Source organism: Talpa occidentalis, unplaced genomic scaffold (genome assembly GCF_014898055.3).
Source record: "Talpa occidentalis isolate TD23 unplaced genomic scaffold, MPIMG_talOcc4v2.1 talOcc4.4, whole genome shotgun sequence".
Classification (NCBI taxonomy): domain Eukaryota; kingdom Metazoa; phylum Chordata; class Mammalia; order Eulipotyphla; family Talpidae; genus Talpa; species Talpa occidentalis.
In genome coordinates, this window is record NW_023604295.1 from 98958163 (window position 1) to 98969249 (window position 11087).

The 11087-nt window shown below is 52.9% G+C and overlaps 1 protein-coding gene across 1 annotated transcript in view; it reads right to left on the reverse strand.

Annotated features, from left to right (window-relative positions):
* The window catches only part of ESYT3 (extended synaptotagmin 3), a 43106-nt gene extending 36654 nt beyond the window's left edge, over nt 1-6452 (reverse strand). Inside the window, exon 1 of the mRNA XM_037525895.2 lies at nt 6113-6452. Within this exon, the coding sequence (XP_037381792.1) occupies nt 6113-6430 (318 nt within the window). The 5' untranslated portion in view covers nt 6431-6452. The remainder of the gene's footprint in view (nt 1-6112) is intronic.
* Nucleotides 6453-11087: the final 4635 nt, after the last annotated feature.

Consider the following 11087-nt stretch of genomic DNA (forward strand, 5'->3'; position numbering starts at 1 on the left):
GGCACTCAGGTGAATTTGGTTCTCATCAGTTACTAGAATCAGTTCATCCCAAGGTGAGCTGATGAGCTCAAGTGACCAAACCTGGGGAAATTTGGGGCCCAAAGTTCCTGCTTGTAGCCAGCATCACGACAGTGCCACTTGCCCCAGGAGACCTCCTGGGCCACTTCCAGGCTGGGGTAGGTTTCTTTGACCCTTGCACTGCCACCTTGTAAGACATATCAGAAAAGTTGTTCTCTTGGATCTGAGTCCCAGGGGTTCCTAGAGGTCAGAGACATGTCACCTGTGTCATGGCACTCGGCCTGATATTGCCAGCCTGAGGTAGATGTTTGCTGACTGAGTAAAGGAACAAACACATGAATGCCTGAGATCCCTCTCCTGGGCCTGGAGCAGGGAGGCCTGCATTCTGTGCCTCTTATTGCCCAATCCTGGCCCAGCACCTAAGTCCATGAAACATCACTGAGACATGGGGCAGAGACCCACGGGCATGACTAAAACTGCTGTGCCTCTTCCTTCCTGAGGATGGGCCAGATATATGAATGACCTCAGGGGCCATAGGGAGGAAGTCCCTCAGCTCTGGGAGGCCCCCAACCTACTGCTGTTTGAAAACAGGTTCATAGCACTGATTCCAAGAATTGAGCTTTGTGATTATTTGGGAGTGCCCAGCTTCACTCAAAGCTGTCATTGCTTCGTTCCCCTACTTAACAAAGTACCAGTGCAAGGCAAACCATGAGAGCCTGTGCCCTAGAAGATTCTGCTCCACTCCAGGAAAGCAAAGCACTCAGTCCTGGTCATCGGCCTGAATGGCTGGGACAGAGGCTTGGAGGGGACTAACCCAGGGGGAGAGCAGCCCAGGGTGCTGCTGTGATCCTTGGAACATTGGCTTTGGGGGAATGGTTCACCTTCCACTGGTGCTCGCCTTAAGCCAGCACCTCCAGGGTGCACCCAGTCAGATAGTGGGTAGACAAGAAAGATTTGAGGAATAGGGCCCCATGGGTATGTGGCACTAGGAAAAGTCAACCTGAGACTGATTAATGAAGGCAGATCCCTATAGCTTCCACGACTCCATAGGACTTCCTAAAGCCTTGTTATTTTCAGAGAGGAATTAGGACCATCTTCATATGAGTCAGGCTCAGAGTCCAAGTCCATACCTGCCACCGTATCACATCAGCAACTGCCCCCCACCCCATCCCACAGATACACAGGGTTAATTGTCCCTAACAAAGCTGCCAACTGATTGCTATCAGCCGGCAGGAGAGCAAGCGGAGCCAGACCTGAGACCGCAGACAGACAAATCGCCAGGTTTTCTGACAGTTCTTCCCCTTCTCTATGTAGCCTCAAGGCCTCCTGACACACCCCACCTGTCCTGGAGCCAGACGGGACTCACCATTCCTCCCTACTCATACCAGCCCCACTGCAGGAGGGGCAAAAAAAAAAAAAATCTAATAAACTAACAATCATCCAGTTGGCCCTAGTAAAGGATTTTAGACACCCCATAAATGCTCTCACAGCAAAGGGCCAACTGGTGCTGGGCCCCTGGAGTGCTGCCTTCAGAGTTTCAGCCAGGGGTCCATGCCATGCATGCACGGGAGATGGCAAGCAAGCTGGCAGCAGAGGCCACCCCAAGAAGGCACTTGAGGAGCCCAGAGCATGAAGGGGCAGCTCTGCAGATTGCAGGGGGGCTGTTTGTGGAGCACCTGCGGGATCCTGTGAGCAGACAGGAGCAGGTCCCAGGAAGAGCCCGGGCCACACATGGACTCTCCGTACATTCTGTCCACTCGCTCCACTCTCCACTGTCATTAGATCCACAGAAACACGCTTTCTGCTGGGGTACTTGGTGGCGGGTTCCTAGTAGGCAACGGTAGTTAAGAGGCCTGGGGAACTCACTCTGGCTCTGGTGAATTCTCTCGCCCTCCCGCGCTTCTGACTGTACCCAGTGCATGTATAAACAAACAAACAAACAAATAAAACATGCCTCTATTTAAAAAAAAAAAAAAAGAGGCCTGGGGAACTGAGGGGGCTCCGGTGACGGCCCCCACTGAGCTCTCCTTGCACCTGAGTCAGCAAACAGCTTTCAGACACTCAACCCACCTGACTGTGGAAACTGAGCTTCCCAGCCCTACCTGGGTGGTGGGGCTGGGATTTCACCAGCTCTGCAAGATTGGGGCTTCACTCGTGTCACTGTGCTGTCTACTGCCCCCAGTCCAGCCACGGGGGGGCCATCAAGAAGGCTCTTAATTCTTTGAAAAATGTATCTAAAAATGTGTGAGAACATTCACATGTAAAGAAGGCAGCTGTGGCCCTCCCTGGTGGCGCAATGCTGTGAAGCTGTCCGCAGCCTCTGCAGTGCCGGTTCCATCCCCGCCGGCCTTGGAGCAACCCACATGGTGCAGCAGACCTCTCCTGTCTCGCCCGCTGCTCCCCTCAGCAGTGTATTTCGTCAGTCTGCCTGTTCTGTTCCCCGCTCTGACTCTGGTGAATTCTCTCACCCTCCCGTGCGTCTGGCCTGTACCCCGGCTCTTGTATAAATTAAAAAAAAAAAAAAAAAAAAAAGGCAGCTGCTCTTCTGTTTAGAGGGTGAGTAGAAGAACCTGTGCGTGCTCTTGCCACGTTGCCAGGACGCCACAGGACTAGGGGAGACACAGGCTCTTTACCTGTGACCCCATTTAAGGCAGAAAAGTCCTTCCTTTGAGCTCTGTCTCACACGGAAGGAAAACTAGGAACGGTGCTGCCTGAAGTTTGACCAGAAACCACTCACTTTCACAGGTGGGACACTGAAGTCCACAGAGGGACGGCAGCTCCGCTCCCCTGGAGCAGCAGCTTGGAGCAACGTGTGGAAGAGGAGTCCGAAGGGGCAGAAGAAACACTCCTTGACAGCTGACGGACAAAGCCAGCCCTGGCCTGACAGGGAAGAAGGCAGACCTCTCCGTTCCTGCTCAGCTTAGTCTCCACCTCCTCACAGGGACTTGGTGCAAACCAGAACAAGGTGCGCTCTCCAAGCAGCACACACCTTGACAAGCAGCAGATGGGCTGAGCAGGCCCCCACTCACCGGTACTGCTGTTCAGGGGCAGACTTACTTGACTGTGCAAGGCAGGCCTGGGGTAGCAGCCACAAATGAGAACTCCAATTTTTCTTCAATCCTTTAACTACTGGTTTGCCAGCTGGTGATCGTAAGGATATTTCTTGATACCAATAGAGGTCATAAGCCATCAACCCCACTTCCATGCAAGGACATCAGTTCTCAAAACGCAGAAGGCAAGCAGGAAGGTACATATACAAGGACAGACATCCGTGCTCCAAAATCACAGACAAGAGTCCTACTGTTCCCACCATACCCAGAGTCCCACCATACCCAAAGTCTCAGGAGGCAGAGGGGGCTGAAGAATATCCAACCAAGGAAGTTCCAGGTTTTCCACATCACTCAGGGCTTGACAAGCTTCTTCACAGGTGTTCACACAAACAACCTCCCTAGACCAGCTTCTCATTCTAGATTTTCAATCCCAGTAATGGGTACCCAACTCCCCAAATTAGAAAGTACCCTGGGTGACCCCTGAATCCTTCCCTTGCCCCATCTAGAAGCCACCTACAGCCCCACTCTGCACATCTCTCACCCCTTCCTCTGCATCCCCACTGTTACCATCTTGGTTCAAACAAATTTCCCAGTTGGTTTCTAGTTTCATGCCTTCCTCCAGCATGTTTTTACAGACATCCCAAAACCTTCCACAGCCTTGCAGCCTTCAGAATCACACCCAGCCTCCATTAAACCTGCCCCAAGTTGGCCCTGTCCATCAGCCTCAGCCACACACTTCAGTTAGGCCAAACCACAAGATGCTCCCTCATCTCCTGGCCATGCCACACCTCCACGTGGCAGTCCATGCGTCCCTCTGCTTGGAATGTCCTCTGCAGCACGACCTGCCTCAATCCAAAGCATTATCTAGGCATGGCCTCTGAACTGGCTAGTTTAGAGTCTGGAGAAGGCCAGGTCTTCCCAGGAAGCTGTGGTCTGGGTATGGAAACCAGGGAGAGTACTCTTCATCCAGGCCTCTGATTGGACCCCATTCAGATTCCAGTCTCCAGCTTCCCAGAAACCTCTATGGCAACTACCTGCTATGCATCTGCCTCCTGCCCCAGGCTGCCCTTTTGGTAGGACAGACACCATCACCTCCCTCTGTGTGTCCCCATACTCAGTCAGGTCAGCCTGGAGCGTGGTATATTTTCGAGGGTGAAAACCCAGAGGAACTTTGTGTTCTGTCTTACCCATCAGACTGAGTGCCCTGTTGCCAGGTTCCATGTTTCTTCTGGAATCCCCTTGCCCAAGAGCAGCCAGAATAGCTTGCGATGCTTTTACCCATTTCAGACACTTTGCCTTTGCATATAGCTGGTCTAGAGGCCTTGCTACCACAGGACAGGGAAAAAGGACTGTCATGTGGAAGCTGCACACGCCCACCTCATGGGCTGAGGCTGCCATGAAGGTCTGAGCAGAGGTCTGACAGGCAAGGAATGATGACAGGTCAAAGCCTGCTCTGGGCCCACACTTTTCAGGATCACAGACCCCCCGCGGAATAACCAGGATGATCAAGGTCTAGGAGAGACAGATCACAAACACCGTCCCCATGGCTACTACCCTAGGAAAATGGTCAGTGTGCTTTTTTACTGTGCACCCTTAGCAGGAAAACTCTTTGGCTTCTTCATCTCCAATATAAACCTAGTTACAAAGCTTTGCTGGCAATTTATGTGTTAAATATTAGTGTTATGGGTTGAACTGTACCCCCAGCCCTGAGTTCATATGTTAAAGTCCTAAGCCCCCAGAAGCCCAGAATGTGACTATATTTGGAAATAGGGTCTCTAAAGAGGGGATTAAGCTAAAATGAGGCCCTAATCCAGTCTGAGTGGTGACCTTATTACAGGAGGGAAACTGAACACAGAGAGGAAGACAGCTACCTACACGCTAAGGAGAGAAGCTTCAGAAGAAACCGCCCATGTTGACAGCTGATCTTGATAAATTTCCATGGACGCTGCCCAGTCTGCAGGAATTTGTTATGGCTGCCCTAGCAAATAACATAGTAAGGCCTCGTTCCTCCCTCTCCTTCTCTCTTTAAAGACAAAAATAAATGTAAATAGGCCCTTCTAATATTTTCTTCTCACACTCCATTTTTGAGACAGCCATGGCCCAGTGTGAGGAACCCCGGGTCTGCTGGATTTGAGAGACTGGCCTCGGGCAAGAGAAGATGAAAGGCCTGATGGCCTCTGGGCTTCTCCTGTCCTGAGTCTTGCGTATCTAGAAGAATCAGAGAAGCGGGAGAGCCCAGCACCCAGAGGCGTAGGTGTGCACAGAGCAAGTCTTGAAAACTGAAAGCTCCTCTTTCCGGTATTTCCCAAACTCACCCAATCCTAGGAGTCACCCAGGGTGCCTCTGCACCACCTGGGGGCTGTGAGGTGGGGCCCAGAACTTGTTTATGGTAAGTGGGCCAGGTGAGGCTCAGGACTGGATGAGTTTGTGAAACCACGGTGCAGGCCCTTCCACTCGGTTTGTAGCTTTAGGTTGTGCGTGCCTCTGGGCGTGTGCGCGCCCCTACCGGGAGCGCAAGGGAGAGGCAGGGGTAACCCAGGGCTGTGAGCCCCTCAATGCCACCCCACACTCCCATCCCCCGCCCGGGGCGGTCCTCCGTCGGGGTCTCTCCCACAGCAAGTCTGCAGGTCTCTCCCGGCCGCGCTGGCCTGAGGTGAGCCCTGCGCTCGCTCTTTGAATCAACAGGCGGGTGGAAAAACTGCCTTCTCCTTCCCTCCCAAGAAACTCTGCAGAGTCCCAGACGCCCTTGTTTTTCTCCTGGGTGTGGTTCGCCGTGAATTTTCTCCCAGGCTCTGGCTCTTAAGTGAAACCCAGTTCCGGGCTTCCCGCGCGGGCGGGTCAGGCACGGGAGTGAGGCTGGGGGGCGGCCCGTCGAGGGTGCGGACGGCCCCCCGGACCCGGGCAGCCGGCGTAGTGGGTGCAGGGTTCCGCCCGCCTCCTTGAGCTCTGCGCGCCCCAAATCACACCCCCCTGCTGACCGCAGCTCCCTTCCGAAACTCCACAAGCACCAGCCCCACCTCCGACGCCCGCCCGGCTCGGCTCACCCAGGCGGGCAGGTGCTGGCCTCGCAGCTCGCGGCTGATGAACTGGCGTTCGTTGTCCAGGAATTCGAAGGCGGCCGCCAGGCGCCCGAGCTTCCCACGGCGGTTCCCGCGCCACCACATCCACAGCAGGGCGCCGAGCAGCAGCCAGATTATGCTGAGTCCCAGGTAGCCCGCGAGGTAGACGGGCGCCAGGTAGAACAGCGCGCGCATCACGAAGGTGTAGAGCTGGGGCAACAGCTGGCCCGACAGGCGCGGCTCGGAAGCGGGGACGCGCTGGGTTCCCGGGGCGCCAGGGGCGCAGGGCTCCTCCGCTTGCATCTTGTCGCCGCCGACTTGTCTCTCCCGAGAGCTTCACCTGAGCCCAGATCCCGGCGCCTCGACGCCCAGGCACAGCCGTTCCACAAGCACGAGGACGGGGCCGCCGCGCCGCTCCCGCCCCAGGAGTCCTCAGCTCCGGGCCGCGCGGGGCGCTCGGCGCTGCACCAGCGCGCGAGGTGCGGAGCCTCGGAACGCACCGCACCAGCCGCGCGCCCGCGCTCCGCGGCCCACCCACGCCCGGCGCCCGCCGTCTCCACCCCCGGGGGCGGGCCTGGGGGGAAGGGGCGGGGCCGGGCCCTGGGCCAGGTGTCCCGGGCTGGGAAGAGGAACCAGCTGGCCAGGGCACCATCGGATCTCCAGGTCCTGCGCAGGCGTCAGAGGAGGGCGCAGTCTCACGCATTGGTAGAGCTCAGGGTGGACTGGGTGATGCCCCAGGCGGTTTATGACTCACCGAGACATGTGGGCAAATGATTTGTCATGGATAAAAGTCACCTAAAACCTGCTTCCTGCAGTCTACAATATACAGTCTAGTTTAGACTGCTGGATTGACTCAGCCGGCCCACCCCAGCTCAGGTGGGCCTGGCCTTGGTCTGAGGCCGCCAGCAGGCCCCTAGAGTCCTGCATTGCAGCCTTCTCCTCCGGCATCCCTAAAGCTCAGACCTGGCCATCAATCCCACCTGGTGGAACTCAGGGCTCCTCCTGTACCCCACAATACTACTCCCGCACTACCACCCTATACGAGGTTGTCACTTTGGATCTTCATTCCTTGCCTAGGTGAGCCTAGCTGAGCGGGGTGGGCGTTGGAGGTGGGGCTGGTGCTTGTGGAGGTTCGGAAGGGAGCTGGGGTCAGCGGAGGGGGGTGCTGGGTGGGTTGGGGTGCGTAGATCTCAAGGAGGCGGTCGGAACCTTGCATCCGCTATGCCGAGACTGGGAGTTTTCTGGGGCGCTCAGCAAAAGAAGTGTTGGGTGAATGACAAGAGAAATGAAGAGCAAGCCCTGGGTGATGGGGTCAGTTGTGAAGCCTCTGGTTTCTATTTAACCCTTTTTAGTGTGTGGGACCCTCGCCGGTGGCGGGGGGAACGAACCGGCCTCGCAACCCAGCGCTCAACCGCTGCGCCACCAGGGGAGGCCCTCTATTTAACCCTTTTTGAATGATCAGAGCAGGTGGAGGTCTGGATCTCTGACTTCAAGCAGTCAGTCATCTAATGGATGGTATCATTTTCCGGTTCTCACATGAGTCAGCACATCGATTATCAAAATGTGGTGTTGGACTTGACAAATGTGTAGGGTGATTCTGAATGATTCTATGATCTTTCAGTGGCTGTACTGGAAGGCTGGACTCTATGGGCAGCAAGCAGAAGACAGCTGTGTTTGCTTTTATTCCATCCCTTCAGATCTTTTTCTTGACTTTTATCTTCTCTCCCCTCATAGATCAATGTGTTCACTGCATTGAGTTTTTCAACTACAGGTGTGTTCAGGGCCTGAATGCTTGTAGCCTCTTCTGTCCTTGAGCGGCTAGGACTCAGCCAAATCCAAAACCCTCTCACTTTAACACCCTGTTACACTGATATCTCCCAATGGAGCCTGTCAAATCAATGCAGGAAATGTGACTTCCTTGAGTTCCTTTTTGTATGTTGTAAGGAAAATGGAGTAACTCAGGCTCTTTTTCACCTCCTGCCTGCTTGCCTCGACAAAAGCCAACTGCGGCTTTGTTTTCCTCCTAGGTTTCATCACCCACATGTGATATAGTATTGTCGCAAAAAAGTGCTAGAGAGCATGAGCACAGGGCACAAGCACCTGTGATTATGGACCCCCAGCTGAGAAGCTTGAGAGCAGGAGGCCCCCACAGCATAAACGCAGACACCTGGGCTGAAAAGGAGAGTGGGGACAGAAAAGAGAAGCCAGAGAGAAGTCAAAGAAAGCACGGAGACTGGAGATCTCGAGGGCTGGGAGGCTCAGTTGCTGCCTGCCTCCGAGCTTCCCAGCTTCCCAGCCTCCCTGCCTCCCTCCGGACCCATTGGCCTACCTGTGTACCCTGCTCCTGTTTGAACGTTAAAAGCCTGTCAAATCTATAGAGAGTTCCAAGATTCCTTTTCCGTTTACTTGATCAACAATGAACGTGCCCATCCTGCACCTGGTTGCCTGTGCAGGTGTACGCAATCCTATTAAAGACTGAATAGTCCCACAGATAAAATACTGTTAGTTAAAAAAAAAAATGTTTCCCAAATTATTTGCCCACAAAACCTCGTTCCTCAAAAAACACTTCTTATTGGCTGACTCAGCTCAGTTGAAACTAAAGAAATGAAGATGGGGGCCTCCCCTGGTGGCGCAATGGTTAAGCTCTGGGCTGCGAGGCTGCCCGCAGCCTCTGCAGCACCGGTTCGTTCCCCGGCCGCCGGTGAGGGTCCCCAAAAAAATAAAATAAAGAAATGAAGATGTACAACAGGGGTAGAGGGAGTCTCCTGGAAGCTGAGAAGGAAGGTCGCTGCTCTCGGGATGGATGGAAAAGGAAGTGAACTGACAGGACTTGGCTTTGCACCTCTGCTTCTCTCCCTCTGCCTCTGCCTCTGCCTGAAGTGAGCACAGCCCCTTTCCCACAGCTTCCAGGGTCACAGAACTTCCCAGAGAGACTGCTTGACCCCTACGCTGTCCCCATCCTGAATATCTCCCCTCCCCTCCTCTCCCCTGCCCTCCTTTCCCCTCCTTCTCCACACATCCTCCTCCTGGTGTGGTTGGGAAGAGGATGTGGATTGTGGAGGGGGTGAAAGGAAGTGTGTTTGGGGAAAGAGTATCAGAGAAAGGTTGTTGGTTTGGTTGCTAGATGGACACCCACAAAAATGTCAGACATGAGATCTGGAACATTCTGTAAATTGCTACCTCCTCCCCGCCCCCAGCTTCACTACCTTTCCTGCTCCTTGAACACATCAAGCTCATTCATTCCCCAAGGATTTTGTACTTGCTGGTCCATCTCCTTGGTATGTCCCCCTTCAAGATTTTCTCCAAAGTACATTCGGGATTGTGGTTGATTTTCTTTCCTTCCTTTTCTAGACTTCATTTCATTTACTTAGATAAAATTACCCTCATAAATTAAATATATGAGAATATTGAGAATATGGCATCTAAAACTTCATCCCTACCTAAGGTTGAATCTGTGCTTGAACATTGGAGCCATTCTTTTTCTTGACCTGGACTTCCTATTTTATTACTGCTGCCAGCAAAAAATCATTTCATGGACTGTTTGAGCATAGCAAAGCCTAAGGAGAATGATGTCTTTCAGAGCCTTTGACTGAACTCATATGGGACTTGTTCATATTATATGCCAGGTTTCAGAAAACACTGGTTCATTTGTTCCAAATATTTATTGACGATTCTTGTGAGTTGAATTGTGTCCTTCCCAACCCCACAAAAGCTGTCTAGTCCTAACACCTGATGTCTGTGCATGTGACCTTGTTTGGAAACAGGTCTTTGCAGATGTCATCAAAAAGAGATCTCGCTGGATTAAGGTGGGCCCTAATTCAATGATCGGGGTCCTTATAAAATGAGAGATTTGGAGGGCCTCCCTGGTAGCACAGGCAGTTGAGCGCAGCGCTGTGAAGCTGTCAGCAGCCTCTGCAGTGCTGATATGATCCCGGCCGGCCAGGGAGAAACCCACATGGTGAGAAGACCTCTCCTGTCTCGCCCGCTGCTCCCCTCGGCAGTGTATTTTGTCAGTCTACTGTTCTGTTCCCTGCCCTGTCTCTGGTGAATCCTCTCACCCTCCTGCACATCTGGCCTATACCCCGGCTCTTGTATAAATAAAAATAAATCTTTAAAAATAAAAAAAATTACAGATTTGGAGACAGATTTACAAAGGGCAGAAAAGCATGTGGAGTCAGAAGTTACACAGCTCTAAGCCAAAGATTGCTGGTAACTGTCAGAGCCAGGAAGAGACAAGAAGTTTTCTTCCTGAGAGCTTGCAGAGAGCTTGGTCCTGCCAACACCTTGATATCAAACTGCTAGTCCCCCAGATGGTGAAAGAATATATTTCTGTTGTTTTAAGCTACCCAGTTGCATGCCTTTGTCATGGGCAGTCCTTGGAAACTAATATGGCCACCTAAGTGCCAGGCACTGTTTTAGGCACAGGAGTGAATAGAATAGAAGGGACCCTTGCTGTCATAGAGCTGACTTTCTAGTTGGGAAAGATAGACAGAGAACAAATAAACAAGAAAATAGCAGGGAAGGAAACATGCTGTGAAGACATGGTATGACAGTGTCTGGTATGGGTGATCTTGAAGAATGTGCATATATCTTTTTAAAGACTGAATATTTCATAAAGCATCTCTCCTTTGCAACAGAAAGTGACTGCTCTGTAGATATCATTAGTTTTCCTTCTGTATTTGGGGCTAGAGTAGTTTTCTTTGAGTCTGCCTCTTCACACTGGGAATTCCCTGAGTGATAATACCTGCTGCATCATATGTCTGCAGTGCATAAGCTGTAGGGTAAGGAAAAATGTCAGGCTTTTCTGCCCTCCCGCCATCAGGACAGATGATGGATCCTTGTGGTCCCGAATGCCTGCCTGATGGCGGACACCTGGAGTAGGGTGTGGGCATAGGTAGATGGGATTCACCTGGGTTGAGACTGGGCTTTTAAGGGCGGTGTCACGGGGACGCCAGCAGAA